Here is a 19,888-nt window from a genome sequence, read left to right on the forward strand (position 1 = left end):
AAAGAAAGCCCAGCCTTATGTGATGCAACTTCAAGGCTGAATTAAAAGTGTCCATAAGCATTAGCAAGCTCCTGTCTCTCCTCCTGTATTCATGTTTTGAAAATTAAATCTAACAGAACAACACATTTCAAACAGAGCAGTTCCCTGACCCAACTCATTACCTGGATGTAAAGACCAGGGCAAAAGGAGTGGACAGGAGAACGTGGTAGGGCTGGGAAACAGCACAAAGTTAAGGCAACTCTGAAATCTAGGATTTGCCAATGCTTTTCCTAATCCTCTACAGGTCTGTTTCAAACACTTCCAACACTTTTTCGAACAGAAGCAGGAAAATGCACCTGTCCTTACCAGTTTGATCCTGTCCTCACAGCGAAGGAGGTTGATCATCACCTGGAGGTGCTGGGGCAAGTCACCTGCAGAGGAAGGAGAGAAATCATGAGAAAGGGGCTCTTGCTGCACTAAGAATCAGCAGAGTCTTGACCTTCAAAGAAATTGGATGTTTCTCAATCAAAAAATACCAATTAAGGGAGGGCAATTAACTTTGCTGTCCCAGAGAACACCAACAGCAGGGAGATTCCTGGAGGAGCATTCTCTGGCTGTGTGAGAACCCAACCAGTGGCCTGGGTTGGGTGATGGAGCCCTTCCTTCTCAAAGTTCTGCTCATGCAACAAGTCCCTTCAGCTCTAGAGTGGTGGGTACATTTGACTGGGGAAAGCAAACCAAAGGAAGAAGGAATCTACAGGAAAACAAACCAAGTTCCAATCTAATAACTCAGTCATGCACTCATAACTTTCCATGAGAGATAAAATTCCTTCCGTAGGATGTTTGCTGGGCATATGGAATTGCTGACAATTAAAGAAACCCAAAGCCAAGCTTGGCATTCAAACACCCCCTTTGTGCTTGGAGTGTTTACTAAGCAGCAGCCACACAGTACCACACTGTGCCTTTCCCACATGCTCCTGCTCTCCAAGTGCCCCCAAGATCCTATTTCTTCTTGCCCAGCGACCACCTATTCTAAAACTGCCAAAGACAGAAGGTATAAAATCACTGGAGAAGCAGAATCCACTTCCCTGAACCCCCTTATCTGCTTATCAATTCTGGTGTACACTCATCATACCCTTCCCTACCATTTCTTCCCACCAGTTTTGCACACTGGAGGGGACTGGGGGAAGGACAACCTGTTCTCAAACCATGATAAACTCTCACAGGCCAGACTGTGGGGAGTTAACAGGAAAGGGGGTTTTCCTGAAACCAGGAAAGGGCATATGAGCAGCTATCCAGATGCCCAAATCCTGAGGAAACATCCCTTACCCTGACCAGCAACATCAAACAAAACCAGCAACAGGGAGTTTCAAAAGAAAGTCCCAACCTTTGGATTACTGGAGGCTGGGAGAGCACTTGGAGAAATGTCCCTGGTGTGCTAAACCAGGATATCCATAAGCACCCAGAGGTGCTGAGCCCTGTGGCTCAGCACATCCACTTTTCCTCCCCCCAGGCCATGGGGAAGGCAAAGATCAAATCACTGAAGCACCAGTAACATTTCTTTTTCTGTGGCTGGGGAAAACAGGGATAGATATTCCACACAGCCCTTCCCTGCCCAAAGGGAGCCATGCAAAATGCCATGATCTCCACAGAGAATAACTTTCTACTTCAGTCACAGTTCCGATACAATGATAAAAGTTTAAACCAAGACTCAATAATCCCACGTTCCCATTTGAAACCCTGGGTTTGCTCAGCAGGTCGTACAAAGCCCAGCAGGACAATCTGGGGAGTCACCCACCCACCCACGTGTGTCAGCAGCCCATCCATGGGGATGGGATGGAAAAAGACACTCCAGAGGAGATTTAATCCACTACCTGCATGCTTGTGAGGGTGCTGGAGGCTTCGCTGGCCCTGGGAGCTGTTTCCTTGCTGTAGGAAAAGGGCTGCTCCTTTCACCATGAAAAAGCTCTCGCTGAGGCTGGAAAACAAAGGACACAGGAGTGAACTGAAAGGAAACAGCAGCAGAATGTGCACGGCTGGGGAAGGAAGGGCTTCCCCCACTACAATATTGTAGGATTTTGCTGTGAGAAGCTGTTCCCAGAGGTTGATCCTGCCACTTGCACCGCATGGCTCCAGGATTATTCATGGATTATTCATGTGTCATTTTCCACCACCGTGTTATTACTTGGCCACTGCTGGAGATCCTTCCCCTGAGCTGTCATGGGCTGGAAATGACTTTATCACTCGACTATTGAATTCTGCAACTTAAAAGCAGCAGAAGGTAGGACTTGGTACAGGCTCAGACCTGCAACAGGACTGAAGAGTGGATTCCGAGTCCACCAGTTCCTGCTCATTTCAGTTCTTGGGATTTCTTTGGAATGCAAAAACAAGAACACAAAAGTGTGTAAAGAGGAAGGGAGGGAGGGCAGATGGAACCTGCACATCACAAGGGAAAGGAAAGGGCTCTGGACCCTCTGGGGAAAACAATCAGCACAACTGCAGAAGTTTTGCTTTCCCTGGAGCGTCCAGGGAGGAGGCAGGACACGGGCTGGGCAAACACCACGGCATTCCCAGAGGCAAATGACACACGGGGCTTGGAACATACCGGAGGAGAAGGTGGAACAGCACCGGTGGGGAGAGCAGGCACCAGCACAGCCCAATTCCACACCACCCTGACCCACACGAGCACTTGGGGAACAGTTCAGAAACAGATCTGGCCATGAGCAGGGAAGCTGCAATTCCCACATGGCTGAAAATCCCACCTCCTGAGGAACCTTTGAGCTGCCACGGGAACTGCTTACGCTGCGTTTCCTCCGCTCCCAAACAGCACAAGAGCCATTTCTTCTTACAAAGCCCCATTTTCTGCCACCCCACGCTCCCAACCACAGCTCATCATTAATTACCGCAGCTACTAAACAGAAATGCTCCATTATGAGGTTGTGCTGCACAGGAGTTACTTCTGCTGGAGCTACTAATCCCAGCACTCATCTATTCCACACTTTATCCAAGGTCTTTGCCTTGGGCAGGAGTGAGCCCTAGTGCTCCCAGTGCTCCCTCCGTTCTCCCTCAGTGTTTCTGAGAGGACAGACATGAATTTCACATCTTTTCAGATTTCCCCATCCCTAGGAACACACAGCCAAGGTTCCCAGGCTTTCTCCTCTTCCAACTGAATTTCAAGGCGCACAATCCCCGGAGAAAATCTGGATAGTGTTTAAATTTGAACTTTGAGAAAGTGAATTAAAATTTCCACCTAAATTCCAGGCTCCACAAGATCAGTAAAATGCAGCAGGAGAACCGCGCTGTAATTCCAACAGGCTTTTCTCCATTCCCATTCCTGCAGCATCCCAGCACTCACCCCTGACTTCCCCAGCTGTGTCTGGACAGGAGCCCTCGGGGTTTGCTGCTCTGCTCGGCCTGGCTCTTGCTCCCAGCAGGAATGTGGCTCATTCCAGGAGCCAGCCAGGAAGAGCCTTGTTTCCTTCGCACCCCAGAGCTCACAGGAAAGCGTTAAAAAAGGCCAGAAGTGACACAAAAGCAGCGACCCCAACACAATGTATGGAATATTCAGCTTCACACAGAGTCCAGCAAGAGGAAAGGAATGGTGACATAATGCACAAGGAGGTAATTCACGGCATTCCCATCATGAGAATTTGGGAAAATGAAAAAGGATATTTTTTTATCCCTAATAAAGTGCCTAGGATTTTTCCAGCAGGAAAAACCTTGGAAAAGGCAGAGCTCCTTCCCAAAGATCTCAGGAACTCCTGCTCTGATGGTTCATCTCACCTGACATTCTCCTCTCCTGCATCAGGAAATCTGTTACAATAAAGCAGAGTATTCCCAATAGCAGGAAAAGGGAAAGCTGTGCTACTGGAGCAGAAAGCAGTTGCAGCAAAAGGACAACCCAAATTGCAAAGGTTTAAAGGTTTTCTCCCTGTGGATTCCTCTGCCTGGAAGTGATCCGGGAAGCAAAGCCCAGAGCCTGCTGAGAGCAGGATTTCTGTTTCAGTTTGAATCCTTGTTCCCCACCCAGACCTCCCGTAGCCCCAGCATTCCCAATCTCCACACAAGCTCCCGTTTCCACAGTGCGGGACACAGGACACACCCAAACACCTCTGAGCACAAACTCATAGTTTACACCACATTGTAACAACGACATTACCCACAGGTCCCTTATCTCCACGCTGGGAACACACTCTGCTCTCAGTCCCTTCACACAGCTGCTCCAAACACAGCCGAGTGAGAAAGGCAAGGCACAATATTCCAACCCCCTTTTAAATCCTGCAGATCCAGTAAACAACTAAAACTCTGGCCTTTTGTAAAAAAAACCTCCTAGAGAACAGCCAAATCCTGCCATTACAGAACAGCCCCAGCTCTGCCCCTCGGCAGCGGTGCCAGATGCCCCAAAGCAGCACAAACCAGTGGCTCATACATACAAATTTGGGCTGGTTTTCTTTGCACAGCAGCAGCATCGTGCTGGCCCCAGAGTCAGGCAGAAGCCAGGAAACTCGAAAAGATTCATAACTAGCAGTAAAACTCACATCCTTCTGCTTCTAAACCCATAAAAGAAAAGAAGGCAAAGAAAAGGTCGACCGTATATTGTGCGTGGAGCAGAGAGATCGCGGCTGGTGATGCTCCCCGGGAACTGGATGGCTTTTAGAGAACACTGTGTCTTCCACTGATATCCTGCCTTGAAAAAGCACTTGTCCCAACACATCCTGATGAAAGAGGGCCATTCAAGAGGGGAAACAACCAGCTGAGGCTCGTCTAATCATTTCCCTCCTCCAGACTTGTTTGTTTGTTTGCTTCCCCCCTCGTGCTCCGGAGGCAACTCGGCTCCTTCCAGCACCCACACAGCCCCTTGCTGTGGGAAGTCCATATTCCCTGGGACAGGGCTAGAGAAAAAGCCTCATATCAACTGGTGCCTGTTCATTCCTTTATGATTAAAGCACTGCAAGCCACCGCTGTAATACAGATACAGCAAATTAAAATGGTCCTTTCCTCACTGTACAGCTCCCACGTTGGACTTTCAGAGTGACTCCCGAGTTCCTGAGCTCCTGCTGAACAAGGAATTCTCTCAGGTGCCTGGTGTTTGTGTGTTGGGGGCTGGCTGGCACCGAATTCCCTGAAGATTTTTCCTTACAGACCCTAATTCTCCAGGCACAAACCGGAATGCCACGCTGGTCCCGCCAGCCTGACCGGGGGGAGAACCAGCTCTCTGTTCAGTTTTCACACGGTTCTCACCCAGTTTGACTGGCACACACCACAGAAACCACCCATTCCCTGGATACCCTTCCAGGAATCCTGACCAGCACAGCAACTCTACAAGGAGTCACTTCAGGCTCTCAAATAAATGCAGAGCCCACAAGTTTTGTGCACCCCCGGGGCCTTGGAGCTCCAGTACAGCTGCAGATCAGTCCTCCTTCCACTCCTTAAGCTCCTCTCACCGAACACATGGAATTATCTCCCCAAGGGAGGTAAAACCCTACACATTCAGCAGCTGGGAAATGCTAGGAGGAGGGCACAGACAGCTACAGCCCCTTCTGCACCCAGGCACTGGCAAGGAGAGGGTGCTCGTGCCACAGCTCCATGGAGAGCCAGCTCCAGCGGCTCTTGCTCCATCCGGCGGCTCCGTGCTGCTCAACTTGAAAAGGAAATATTTCTTTCCCTTTGGGAAAGCTCCAGAGGAGTGTGGCTGCAACACACATCAATCACATCTCGAGTTGCTGAAGAACACAATAGGCAGCGCCTTCTCGGCGGTACAAACCACCCCCCGGCTTCAGGAGTAAGAAATCTGTTAAAAATACTGGATGATTTTGGGAAAGGACAGCTTGCTTTGCTATTGTGGCTCCAGCATGTCCCAGGAAGAATCCTGGCATGCCTCAGGTGTTGGAGTTCCATGTTTTAATGGGGAATCTCACATAAGCCATGATGATCAGGACAGAAGAAAACACCCTTATTGCTACAGAACATCTCAAAATAAATATCCACACTCAGAAGTCAGGAGAGAGAGAACCACTTTTCCTGGGAAGCCCCAGCCAAGCCTGAGGTGAGTCAGCAGCTTCCTGCTGCCTTTCTGCAACCAGGTCTATGTTTAAGGAAAAAAACCCCAAACCCCTGCAAAAAAAGGAATGTTCACTTCTCCCAGAATTGGTCAGGATTTTACAAAGGCAAACACAGTAATGCCACCTGGTTTCTTGGGTTTTATGGCATCTTCTACTCAAAACACTTCCAAACTGATAAGGTGAGGGAAAAACAGGCCTCCTGAGCACCACAGAATGAAACACACTTCCCTTTTCCACAGCCCTGTTGATAAGGAGGAAAAGAACTGATTTTTTTCCCCTTTTCTTCTCCCATTTGCTGCTCAGTCTGGAACAAGCCTGGCCACCTCAAGGAAACCAAGCAAGGACACAAAACAGCCCCGGTGAGGGGCCAAGCCCCCTCGGATGCTCCCAACCTGGCCAGACCTCTCAGTGTTCCAGAGGTGGATTTTAGGCAGGGCACTGCTGCAGGGAGCAGAGGGAACTGGGATCATCCCACATCCACACCAAAAGTCACACAAACCAAGCTGGGAGCACATCAAACAGAAAGGAAGATATAGGGAGAGGAATAGCAGGAAGAGCTGGGAGCAGCTGCACAGCTCCCGCTTCCCAAGGCAAGCCGACAGTGGAAGCAGCCAGGCTGCTGCCTTTGGCTGGAGAGAGGCACATCAGATGACACTTCCTGACCAGGAGAGGGGCCTTTGGAAGGGGCCTGAGCAACACAAACAGCACCAGGGAAAAGGCACTTCAAAGCTACTCAGTCCTGCATGCCCCAGAACAGCCCTGGGGGCTACGGCTGTTAATGAAGGACTTTGTGTGTCCTTTGCTCCCTGTCACACCAGACATACAGAGCCCAGAGCCACAGAAAGGTTAAATGACACACAGAGGAATCACCTTGACAAACACAGCTGGAGTATCTCCATAACCATCCCTGCTCAACTTGACACGGAGCTGGCTGCCAGCAGGGATGAGCAGCACCTGGAAAGCCCAGTTCCAACATGTGCAATGATGTTTTACAGCAGTCTTATTGCACATGTGTAGAATTTGTGATATGCTGACAAACTCACCTAGGATCAGGACTGTGGGCGCCCAACATACCTTGGAAGGTTGCTGAGAGCTGCTGGGATCACTTGGATTGAGGTGCTTTACCTCTGCTGAAATCTCTGCAGCATCACTTGGATTGAGATGCAGCTTTAGGAAATGTTTGTCTTTTGAAAGCTTCTTTCATCCCCAAAGTCATCATTCCCAGTTTTCCTGAGCCGATGACAAGTCATCTCCAGAAACCCAAAATGTGAGCTGCAGGTCTGATGTTCACAAGGAGAACATCTCCCCTTCCTTGGACATCATGCCAGGGCAATGAGTTGCCTGCAAAGGGGCCAGGCAGCAGCCCTGGCTGAGGGGGGGTTTGTAACAGTTCCCTACTGGGACAAACATCTTTCCATTGATTTTCAAGGAAGGAGATGGTTGGGCAGGCAGGAAAACCCATCAGGTTTTGCTGCTCTCAGCAGTGCAGTGACCAAAGGGGGGTCTGAGCACACATTGTTGGCTCGGAGGCATGGGCCACATCCCGGCACAGGAATGTGAGAGGGGCTGGAGACACTGCAGGGCATTCACACACAAACACTCCTCTGGCACAAAGGGGAGAAAGGGAAAAATGAAATCAATCATGAAGCCCACAGAAGCCAATTTCCCAACACAAACAGACTGCTGCTGATGTGCCTCCAGCCGCTCCTGGGATGCATCAGGATGGAGCAGTCACTGGCACGACTCTGTACGGAGCCAAACTGGCTCAGCCGTGTGTGCCCCACGCTGAGGGTACCCCACGACCCAGGCTGGGCCTGCAGGCAATGCTGCAACAGCTGGGATAAACCTCCAAGAGACAGGGCAGGAAGAGGGAAGCAAACAAATCATCAGGATCATCCCCCATTCCAGCAGACTTGCGCAGAGTAAGTTATCAGAACTGCTCCCAAACGGCCAGGAATGAGAAAATTCTAGGAATCCCTAGTACTTGGATGGGGAAAAGCCAAATAAAATAAGAGATTGTTTCACAAGGAAAAAGAAATCCTTTCTGCTCATCTCATTAATTGCAGGGTTCAAAAAGGCACGAGGCTGATCCCAGCATCAACTCAGTGACATGATGGGCTTGGAACTCCGAGGAGCATTTCTGACATTCCCACTGAAACACGATGGCAGTTTTGTGACAGCCACTGGCTGGGTCAGATCCTTTCCCTGCATGAGCTGTTGGGAAGAAACCCTCCTCTCCCTCTTTAGGAGTATGAACCCTATGGAGCCGCCCAGCCCCTGTGTGCCTGGAGTTCACCCAGGACTGTCCCCATCCCACTGTGCCAGCCCAGGGCCACCTACCCCACAGTGGGGGCTGAGCAGTGCTGCTCCACACAGCCCCATGGAACAGCTCCTGCTTGCCTGGACACATAGATTCAAAGGATAAGGCTATGGAAGGCGGTAGCTGGCACAGGGAAAGAGCAAGAGGCACATACAGACATTCCAGCATTGGCAACAACATGGATTTTCCCATGCACCCTCAGCTGTGCAGCATCCTGGTGGTCTGAGGGAAGCCAGCTATTCCCAAAACACTGGCTCCCTTCTGCCCTCACACCAAAGGACACCCTGTGTTTCCTTACAGGTCACTTTTTTGGATGTTGTTGCCAAATCACTGCCATAGCTGTTCCATGACCGCAGATAGAGACGAGAGAGCCCACAAGCCCTGGAGTTGTCCCAGAGCCATGTCCAAGTTGGAGGAGAGGTGGGATGATGCCCCATAGAGAGACAGAGCTCTCAGGCAGGAGCCAATCCTGCCCCCACCCTCCTCCCCAGGAGCCATCGGCACACCCCCCATCCTCCTGCATTCCTCCTGTCAGTTCATTGTTTTAATCTTTCCAACTATTTCCTTAAGTCACCCCACTGCACCCACTCAACAGTGTCTCCCAGAGACAGCCCAGGGAAACAAGTGGAAACTCTCCAGCGGTGCCACTGGGAAAGAAAAGGAAGGTGAATAACAGTTTGAAGGATTAAGAAAGCAGCTTCCAGGCGGTGTGAGCAAAGGGCAGCCAGGACACAGACAATGGCATCGGAAGCACGGCTGAGAGCCCTGGTGGCACAGCAACCCAAAAAACAGCTCAGCTGCCGGGCTTCAGGAGGACTCCAAAAAAGGTAGCCCAGAGCAGGGAGTACTTGACACACTGGTAACATGGAAAAATAAAATAAACTAAATCCAGAGGGATCACATGGGGTAAAAGCAGAGCGAGAAAAGTTCTGACTCAACCCTGACACCTCCCCGAGGGCTTAACTAGACCACAGCCTGGGGGAACGCAGCCAGCACCTCAAAAATCAGGAGACTGCCAGGCAGGGGCAAAGCTCCTGGTAAAAATGTGTTGGTAAAGACCTCGGGATCACTCTTCCATCCACTCCAAACCCATCTTTTACAAGGAGAATGCAGAGGGAAGCAGACAGCTGGAATCCAAACGGTTTTGCAGGGCTGGGAGGGAGATGCCCACTCATGGGCAGTGCTCTCCGCTGGGATACGAGTGTTGGATGTGACCATTTGGATGGCAGTCAGGGCAAACAAGGAACCTGGCAGCTTCCTGGGAAATCTGAAAGGCACATTTTGTCCCGTTCCCTGCATTTCTGGCTGACTTGGTCTGTGATGTGAAGCCCCAGAGGTTTCCTGCCCAGCTGCCTTCACCAGCGGTTCTTGCAGCAGGATTCCTTCGGGAAGCTAAAATTTTCAAAGAGGGAAGTTCTGCAGAGGAGAGTCCTGATCCCAAATAAACCTGAACAACTAATGGATGCATGCACCCTAATCCACTTGAATCTGGGCTTATTTTTGGCTTATTTTGCTTCTTGATTTGTGCAGTGGCAAAGCAATTCTGCATCAGGGATTTAAATGCTGCAAAGGGATGCGTAAATGTTTGGGAAATAAACTCAGCACTCTTGGGAAATAAACTCAACACTTTTCATTAGAAGTAAAGCCAGGCCTAAGAAGGTGTCCTATCCATTGCACATTGTCCAAAAACATCTTAGCACCACTTGCCAGGCAGACCACAGCTCTGATTTGTATGAGAAATCCCTGACTCACAGATTTTGGCAGACGATTATCAAAGATTAAGATATTTAAAATCAAGAGGCATTTGGAACCAAAATATTGTTCTGACCCAGCTCTAACACCTAAATAAACAGTGACCACACTGGCCTTTTACAGAAACAAATGTTCAGTGCACAGCCAGCACCTCTGATAACAGGGCCAGTTGGTTTGGGTTCTGCCAAACTGCTGAGGTTTCACGGAATAAAAAAAGGAAAAACAAAAAAGATGTAGATACAATTCCAAAAGGGTCTGATCATCACATCTTCAAACTGGCAGCTCTCCTGCTGTTCCTCTACCTACATCCAAGTAAACTCCTTGTGTTGCTCAACTGCAAGTCAGCAACAGCTTCCTGGAAAGGCCCAGTCTTAACTAAGCACCAAGTGAGCGCGCAGTTTCCTCGGCTCCACGGTGTTTGACCCTCCCCACACCCTCCAACACAAAATGGCAAGGCCTAATTACACCTCAGTCGGCTCCCAGGCCACACCCCCGGGCCAGAGAGCTCCCGAGGGTCGGGAGCCTGTGGATTTGCTCCCATTGTAGGGAGCACGCTAAGGCAGGATGCGGCCGCCGGGCCAGGATGTGATTCAGCGTCCTGTTTTGAACAGTTCATGAAGTCAGCAACTTCTGCCCCGAGATCTCCACCAGCTCGCTGGGACACAACCAGTCTGTGACAGGACTTGTCAAGGGTGTCACGAGCCCCTGTCCCCACAAATAAACCCTCACACAGCTGTCCCAGTGCTCCCCCAGCCCCGAGTGCCTGCCTGGCACATGGCCACGGCCACCCCATGCTGTGGGGACAAGCCCTTCCCTCAGTGCTGCCTCCAGCAAAACGTGCTCCTAAGTCCATAAAAAGGTTAAGGATCAAGGTGTTAATAAATAATTTTTTGTGCATTAAAATATCATGTATGTAAAACAGAACTAAACATATATATATAATATACATATATGATATACACTATTATATAATGGCATCCTCTGGTGTGTGCCAGAGGGATGATCATGGAATCATTTAGGTTGGAAAAGACCCCTAAGATCAAGTCCTACTCTTCCCCCAGCACTACCAAGGCTACCACTAACCCATGTCCCCAAGTGCCATATTCATGCAATTTTTAAATCCCTGCAGGGGTGATGACTCCACCACTGCCCTGGGCAGCCTGTGCCAAGGCTGGACAACCCTTTCCATGAAGGAATTTTCCCTAATATCCAATCTAAACTTGATGATGCTCTGCAAAGACTTTGTCTGCAGCAATGACTCCTCCTGTTAATCACTGATCTGCAAATGTGCATGAGCCCAACCCTGAAAACCTCTTCCTCCCACAGCTGCTCTTGCCAACTCCTAAAATTTGGTTCAGTGGTGCCAAACAAGAACAGTTCTTTCCATAACCATCTTCAGGCTTGATCAGAGGCTGGAGATAACCAACTTCCAGGCCCTTCTGCAGCAGTTCAACCTCTATCTCCCTGTGGAAGGTGCCCGAAAACATTCACCAGGCCCCACATTCAGGCTGTGATTGTAAAGCCAACAATGGCAAAGATTACAGAACGACTGGCTAAACAAACTTATTTATGTTTGTAATTAAAACCAGTGATTATCTTGCTGTGTTTGCCAACCACATCTGAGAACCAGCCAACACTCACAACTGACTGGGTTTGTGCAACGTCTCCTTTGAGTTGGTGCGACAGAGCCAACCCCTACCCAAGGGTGAGAATCCACTGGGCTGCACCAAAAAGCAGTGTAGGAAAAACTGCACATCCCCCCCTGCCAGCAAAGAGCTCAGCTCAGCTCAGCTCTGCTCTGCTCTGCCTCCCCTGTGCTCCACACCATCCTCTGGGGTTGCTCAGACCGGAGGAGCAGGACGTGGTGCTGCCATAAAGCCGCAGGCACCGCGCGCACGAGGCTCACGTGGAGCTTGGCCGACCCTCATCTTGGAGAATTGGGCTTAACTCTAGGTTAACATATCCTCCCATGGGCTTGGCCTAACCCTGCCTGCAGTTGTATTATGATCCAGGTGAGCTGTGGGTGCACTGCATCTTTAGGGGAAAAAAGGGATCCCACCGATGGGCATCCTGGAAGGGAGGTTTGAGCAGATGCAGATCTGCACTGAGCCCGATGGGGCTTTTAGATCTCACTCTGGGCTCTTACATTTTCTTCTGATGTGAATCTTCACCTGTGGGGAACAACACAGACTCCTGGCTGTCTGCTGGGAATAGTGTGGATGGTACCTGGTAGATGCTTCCACAAAAATTTTTGGAAAGGAAGAAAAAGAAGACTTAAAGGTAACTTAATTCTAAGACAACTCAGACAGCAACAATATGTTTGAAAGCAAAGCTGAACCTGGAATGTGTCCCTCAGCCCGTGTTAGGGTAGAAGCTGTTCCAGGGAGAAAACAGGAAGAAAAGCATTTTGGAATAAGGAAGGATGGCCACAGAGCAGCAAGAGGTGGCTGGGTACAAACCCACAATACAGCCCTGTTCCACCAAGAGAACAATCAGCTTGCTCATGGAGCCAGATCCAACCATGCAATCTTGAATAAAAATCCTGGAATTTTTTGGAATGCATGAAAATAACCTTGTTCAACAGGCAGATGAGCAAATTATGTCATAACTGTGTAACAGCACTGCCACCCTGCACCAGTGAAACTCAGCTTGAGCCGGCAGCATGATGGGGACATGTTTCCAACAATCCTTCCTTTTCCTAACCCTAAGGATCTCCGAGGTCTCAGAGCCAGGAGCTGCCAACCCCTGTGCTCGGAGCACGTGTGACAAAGCCCAGCTGTCACCTCTGTCTGCACCAAGGCTAGAGCAGGATTTAGATTCACAAACACCATCACAGCCCGTTCCTGCAGGGTTTTTTTTCAGAGCAGCAGCACAATGAAGTTGAACAATTCTGCCACCCCATGGGCATGGGCAGAGTCTCCACAGATTGATCCGGAGCAGCTGCCGGTGGGAAGGGGACAGGATCGACCCACCAAATGATGAGGAGTTTAATTTATCATCTATAGTGTGTCCACACATTTTCTGCAGCCCCTGGCAGTGCTTCCCCCTGAGGACAGCAAAGGCTCTGCACCAGAGCCATGTGATTCCCGAGGTCTGTCTGGCTATTTAATTACCAGATTCTTATCCTGACAATTGTATACGGAAGAGCAGCCCCAAGAGACTGAAGGACAGAGGAAGCTCGTGGGATCTCGGTGTCCAACGTCAGTGCTGCAGCATTTTTCAGCAGCCAGTAGAAAACCATCAGCCTTTAAGCCTGGTCTAAGTGTCTAAGTACATCTACACTCCCCATGACTCTGGTTGGTGGTGGGTACATGTACTCAACTTGCAAAGAAGCCAGACAGGCCAAAGGTGGCCACAAATCCAAGGACTTATCTGGACACTGAAAACATTTGTAATGAAGAGGATGAAGCTGCATTTCCTCTTTCAGCACAGAACTGGATATCCCAAAAAAGAGGCTGTCATCCTGCTTGGTTACATGTTACTGTTTAATGCAACACAGGAAAAAGCAAAAGAATTAAAAGAATTACAGCTGTATGGCTGTTTGTGCCTTCAGCAGATTCCTGCTGGAGCCCTGCATTGCACAAGGAGAAAAACCAGGAATCCTGAATTTTGCTTTAACCGATACAAAATCCATTCCTCACAAAATCAGCTCTCAAATGGCATTACAGACAGCCATGAAATACTTCTGTCTGCAACCCATGTGTGTGAAGACAGGACAGCCATGGAATTCCAGGCTTCCCAGGTGGGCTGCAGCCATGAGAAACCACCCCGGAACACAGAAGCAAAGAAGTCTGACTTTCCTGCTCTGTCAGGGAGCAACTCTGCTTTTCTGCCCTCTGACTTCACTTGCAGGGCAAAGACAGTCTAAGCAGCAGCACGAGTGGCTTTGCTTTTATCTGAAACCAGGATAATTAAAGCGGGAAGGAGTGGCAAGGAGGAGAGAACTGAACTGCTGCCTATCTTTACACTTCTCTCCCAGGCTGTGGTTTACAGGTTAGAGGGTAAGAGCTGCCTGCAAGAGCTGGGCTTAGAGTGGAAGCCCCCCAGAATTACTCAGAGCCCCATTAGCCAGGGCCCCTCCACAAGACCTTTGTGTCACCACTTCAGATCTGCACAATGTCGGTGAGGAGCCTTTCTCTTCTCCTGCAGGATCTCTCAGCCCTTTTCTCCCCACACATGAAGAAAGTGGCTCTACACAACCCCAAGGAGTCCAATTCCCAATGGTTAATGCCCAGGAATGAGCAGAGCTCTCCCCTCCCCAGCCCGGAGCCTCAGGGAGCAGCAGCAGAGCCAGAGATGCTGCGATAACAGTTAAGTGCTGTGGCCAGAGCTGACGAGCAATTTTCCAGTGTCCTCCCACCAGGAAAAAAGGATCACAAACCCTCTTTTATGCTTTTAGCTCGTTAAATGCTCATCTCAAAGCTGATAAGGGAGAGAGCGTGCCCACTGCTCTGCTCTCTGCAGACCATGCCATTCCCTGCAGGCAAGGTACAGGCTCGAGGTCGGGGATCTCTGCGGGATCAGGACTTGGATACATGGCAGGCAATTAACAGCACTGGAAACAATGTTTAGAGCCCAAAAGCTCCGCTTACCTCACATTTAATTTACGCTCTTCATCGCTGCCAACCTCCAGCTGAGGGGAGAAAAGAAGGACACAGAGAAAGTTACACGTTGCTTGTTTCCACATTACAACTACAAATAAAACCCCCGCACTTTTTAAACCCTTCCCCGCAACAACAGGGTGCGGGTGGCTGGGGGGGTTTTTCTTCCCGGTGCTAGGGATAAATGACACTCCCTAGTCATGCCATCAGCACCGGCGCCGGGTGACAAAGGGGCTCACGGGGATTTTAAAGCTATTAGGTCCTAATCCTGCAAGCTGGGCCTGGAGCACAGATCGGTTTGACGATCATCGTCACGGAGCGCACACACATCGCGGCCACCGCGCACACACGTGAGGGCAGCGCTGGGCACCGCGGGCTGGGCACAGGGAGCGCCGGGGTTCGGGGGGTGCGGGGACAGCACAAGGACACAGCCCAAAGTGCCCCGCTGGGGCTGTCCCAGCTCCAGCGCCTGAACCCCAACCTGGCACCACCAAGCCCAACCACTGCTCACACCGGCAGCACAACAAGGCCACCTCCGCCTGGACACTGGCCAGGACGATGCCCACCTTGTTGCCCAGGCAAGTCCTACGTCTGCTGCCTTCATGAGGGACACACTGCTCTGGTGGCAGGCACGGATTAAAACAGGCGCTTTTTCACCAGGCACTGGTGGGAAGTCCCCCTGGAGGCAAATCTGGCTGCTCCGGTGACATTAGTGGCCCTCACACTCTATTTACTCTCCCCAAAGCAGAAGTGTGGCTCCAGCCTGCTTCCAGAAACAAGCATTTTCACACAGCCCTGCTTTCCAGCCACCCCTACAACTTCTGGACAAAATTCTTTATTAAAGGAAAACAGAATTGGGGCTAACTGCATCCAGAGCTGACCAAAAAAAAACAAACCAAAACAAACCAAAACAAGCTCAAAGATAATTCTCCTCCTTTGGTCCTGCGTGAGTAGACAGAGGAGAAAAGGGCAGGGGCAATCCCTTGGAGAGCAGGGCTATGCTGGGGAGGTGGTTTGGGCCCAAAAAGCAAAGCAAGGATTTTACAGATAGTCCTGGAACAGGAAAACCTTCACGCTCACAACTCACCAGACCCTGATAAAGCTGGAAGGACACAAGCCTTGAAGGAATCAGTGCTGACACTCAGGGAACATCCTGATATTTACTAAAACACTGCTCAGAACCCACATCAAATAAGGGTCACCATAAGGGTTATTTGTTTCCAGGTGCTTTTGTACAAGTTAAAAATAAGCAAATAGTTCCATTTAAAATGTTCAGGCTTGAACATTTCGTGTGTGTGGAGGACCTGGATTGCTCCCCACTCCTCGAGTTAGCACTGGGGAGGCCAGAGTGCACAGGAGCTGCTCTGCTGAGAATCTGTGAGAACCAAGTAAAGCCAGAGGAAAAAAACCCTCCAAATGCAACAGCAGAGGCCGGATATCGGAAATATGGCCATTTGGAGGAAGGGAGATGCACAAGGCTCATCCCAACTGACCCAGCAGAGGGTGAGGAGCATACCAGGGTTATTTTTAGTCTGTTTACAGTGAGCAGTGGCAGCACAGAGCCGGGTTCTGAAGGCAGAGCCCCAGAGAACCCTGAGTCCCAGTGCTCCCACCAGCAGATCCCCCAGCCCCGGGAAGGTCTGGCAGGTTTGTGGCCTTTGCAGGGCCACCCTCCTGTTTGTTTGGGTCTGTCACGTAGCAACGAGGGGGAGAAAAACTCTTTTTCCCTTTTTAAACAAACGTGACCGAACTCTTGGATGTTGTCAGCTGGGGCTCGGCAGCAGGGCTGGGCCTGGAGCTGCTGTGGGCTCCTCTCCTGCAGGAGCTGAGCTGCTCTCAAAGTCAAATTTCCCTGTATCTTCTATTAAAAAGCTGCAGTAAAACCAAACCAAAGCAGCAGCAAGCCTGCCACGCCAAGCCCTCCTGCCTTATCCTGCTCAGAGCATCCCTCTGAGCAGGCAGGTTTTGGGGTGCACCACCTACCCCGGTGATGCTGTGGACCCACAGCTGATCTCACCACGGCACAGACACCACGAGCAGACCCCCACCAGACACATCCACATCCTCCCTGGGGACTGGGCCAGGCTGAAGGACGTGGCAGGGAACGGGATATGTGTGGAGGGGAGATGCACCAGCACGTGCAAGTTCCCCAGTGTGTATGAACCCCCCTCTCCTAAGAATTTACAGCTCACTATGTTAACACAGCAGCAAACCCTGTGCAGGCAGCAGCATCCATTTTATAAATTCCTTGGGGCTCATGAGTTAGAAGAGGCCCAGCAGCACAGTCACAATTAGCAAAGATGTATGGTCATCATTTTCCATTAAAAATACCTTCTAGTAATTATTGAGTAGGCTAAAAGTCCCAAGGAGACCTGGTTTCCCATGCAAGAAAGATCCTTGCACGGGATCACGCTGGCACTTTTGGATGGGATTTTTCTTTGAAATTAACTGTGTAAAAACAACACGCTGAATCTGGAAAAAGCTCATTTCTGGTTTTATGGTATTTCAAGCCAGAAGGAGCCATTCCAACAGGAGTGGATGTCTTCTTCTGAGAGCCATCACAGCACACCTGAGCTGTGGGTGCTGTGGGCAGAAGAGCCCTGCCATGGACAACACATGGAGGCAAATTTGGGGCAGCATTTTTGGGAGGAAAAGGGGGAATTGTATGGAAAGAAGAATCACCACCAGCAGCTCCCACACCAAGCAATGCCCAACAGAGATGTACATGGCAAGGTCTACTTCGACTCCTCTTCCACCTGCTCCAGTTAAATCCAGACTAATTCCACTGCCTGCAACAGGGTTATGGCTCATTTTCCTCTCCATAGATTGGGTGGTCAGTAGGCCTTGTTTAAGGCTCTGTCTAAACCAGAACCCAACAAAATTCCTTCTGAGAACTCCTTAGGAAAGCACATGTCCTGTCTCCAAGTTTCTCAATGAACACGGTGTGGCCCAAACCGGGTTCCTGCAGCCAGGGACCCCCCGCAGCCCCCGGGGTGAGGGAGAACCCGGGAGCCTTGTGGCACTGCCCCCCTCCCGCTCCCCCCTCGGACCAGCTAATCGGGGGAGTCACAGGGACCTGACAGGTGACAAATAGGATTGTTTACCTGGCAGGAGAGGGGACAGAGCGGAGCCAAGGGCAGCGAGCACCAAAGGAAAGAGGTGTGGGGGAGAGGGATGCACGGGAAGGGTGTGCAGACAAACACCAGGCCTATCTTTGAGGGTCACAAGAGATGGATTAGGAGGAAAAAATGCAAGAAAGAAAGATAAACTGGAGGTGCAGCTGTGCTTGGATGGCATGTGGGAGCTGCAGGGATGGAAGCAGAAGCCCAAGACCAGGCAGAGGCAGGAGAGGGCATTTCTGGGATACAGGAGAGGAGGGGGTGTGCAGCAGAGGTAGGANAGGAGAGGGCATTTCTGGGATACAGGAGAGGAGGGGGTGTGCAGCAGAGGTAGGACATGCAGGGTGCCAGGCAGGCAGGACAGGGATGCATGGGACATGGCACCATGGGGCACCAGGGTAAGTGTCAGGTACAGGCCCTGGAGCAGCAGAGCTAGGGCAAGGACAGAGCAGCAGCACAGTGCAGGCCATGCCACAGCGAGGAGTGGCAGCAATCAGGGATGTCACACAGGTATGGGGTGCAGCACGACAGGAGCTACTCCCAGGGTGAAGCAGGATGGAAGCTGCTCCCAGGGAACGGACCACAGCCACCTCAGGGAAGAGCTAAGCTCTCTGGGGGGCAGGAGCTGCAGCAGGAGGGGGGAAAGGCAGTGCCATGACAGCACAGGGACAGAGGGGGAAAGCAGAACATGCCTGGGTAGGAGTTGGTGGCAGCTCTGGGATGTCAAGGAGGGAGAAGGTCTGGGGTCAGCAAGCACAGCTGCTCCATGGAGACAGGCCCAGCACACTGCCCAGGGATTTACCTGGCAAGAGAAGGGTCAAACAGGCTGCCCAAGGGGTTAGGGAGCACAAGCAAATGCTGGGTGAGGGCTGGAGTGGGATACACGGGGACCAGGGGCTGTGTGCAGTGAGGGGAACCGTGGGACAGACCCAGGCCTGGCTCAGCCTGGCAGCATCACAGGGCTGGGGCTGGGCAGCACTGGGGGCTGTGAGGGGAAGGGGCTGGGATGGCTGGGGGGATGTGAGGGGCTGAGCTGGAGCCAGGAGGGTCAGGGAGTTGTAGGGGGTCAGAAGGCTGCAAGGGTCAGGGCTGGGAGGGGATGAAGACAAGGGGTAAGTGGCTATGGGGGGCCAGGGGGCCATAGGGCTGGAAGCCATGAGGTGGAGGGAGTGAGGGACTGGGGAGGGCTGTGAGGGCTGAGCTGGGGCCAGGGGGCTCTGGGAAGTCAGGCCATGGGGACTGCAAGGGATGAAGACAGGGTAAGTGGCCATGAAGGGCCAGAAGGCTGCAGAGCTGGGGGCCATGAGGGACCAGGGCCTCCCTGTGAAGGGAATGGGGGATATGGGAGGGTTGGGGGGATTGTGGAGGGCAAGCAGGGGCCAGGTGACTATGGGGAGTCAGGCCATGGGGACTGCGAGGGGATGAAGGCAGGGGGTGAGTGGCTATGGGGGGCCAGGGGGGATGAAACCAGGGGCTGGAGAACCTGAGGGGCCAGGGTGGTGGGGCTGGGCCATGAGGGACATGGGAACTGGGCCTTTGAGGACGGAGCCAGGGCCTGGGGAACATGGGGTGGCTGTGAGGGGGACGGAACCAGGAGCTGTGAAGGGCCAGAGCCGCGAGGCCGGGACCAGGAGGGACCTGAGTCTGCGAGGGGGCCGAAGCCAGGGCCTGGGGGAGGCCATGAGGGACCCGGGTCTGTGAGGGGACGGAACCAGGAGCTTCGGGCCACGAGGGGCCTGTCCCTGCGCGGGGCCTCACCCCGCCCCTCCCCGCTCCCCATCCCCCGCCGCCACCGGCAGGGCCCACTGTCCCCTTCCCTGCCCGCCCCGTCCCGTCCCGTCTCCTCGCAGCTCACCTCGCTGGTGCTGGCGGAGGAGGCAGCGCTGGGGGTCGGCGAGCGCTGCAGGGTGACCAGCGCCATGGCTGCGGCACCGGCCCCGGCCCGGCTCGGCTGAGCCTCCCCTCGCGCGGGAAGGGGCGGGGCCTCGGGGCGGGGCTTGCTGCCGGGGGAGGGGCCTCCGGAGTGGGCGGGGCTCGGTCCTGCCCCATCCCACC

At 51.9% G+C, this 19,888-nt stretch overlaps 1 protein-coding gene across 1 annotated transcript in view; it reads right to left on the reverse strand.

The window, feature by feature from the left end:
• The window catches only part of SSH1 (slingshot protein phosphatase 1), a 34,997-nt gene extending 15,243 nt beyond the window's left edge, over positions 1–19,754 (reverse strand). Inside the window, exons 1-4 of the mRNA XM_017814435.1 lie at positions 19,689–19,754; positions 14,706–14,746; positions 1,854–1,957; positions 346–410 (exon numbers count right to left, since the gene is read on the reverse strand). Of these exons, the coding sequence (XP_017669924.1) occupies positions 346–410; positions 1,854–1,957; positions 14,706–14,746; positions 19,689–19,754 (276 nt within the window). The remainder of the gene's footprint in view (positions 1–345; positions 411–1,853; positions 1,958–14,705; positions 14,747–19,688) is intronic.
• Between the last annotated feature and the right edge of the window lie 134 nt (positions 19,755–19,888).

Source organism: Lepidothrix coronata, unplaced genomic scaffold (assembly GCF_001604755.1).
Source record: "Lepidothrix coronata isolate B3197 unplaced genomic scaffold, Lepidothrix_coronata-1.0 Scaffold44, whole genome shotgun sequence".
NCBI classification, from domain to species: Eukaryota; Metazoa; Chordata; class Aves; order Passeriformes; family Pipridae; genus Lepidothrix; species Lepidothrix coronata.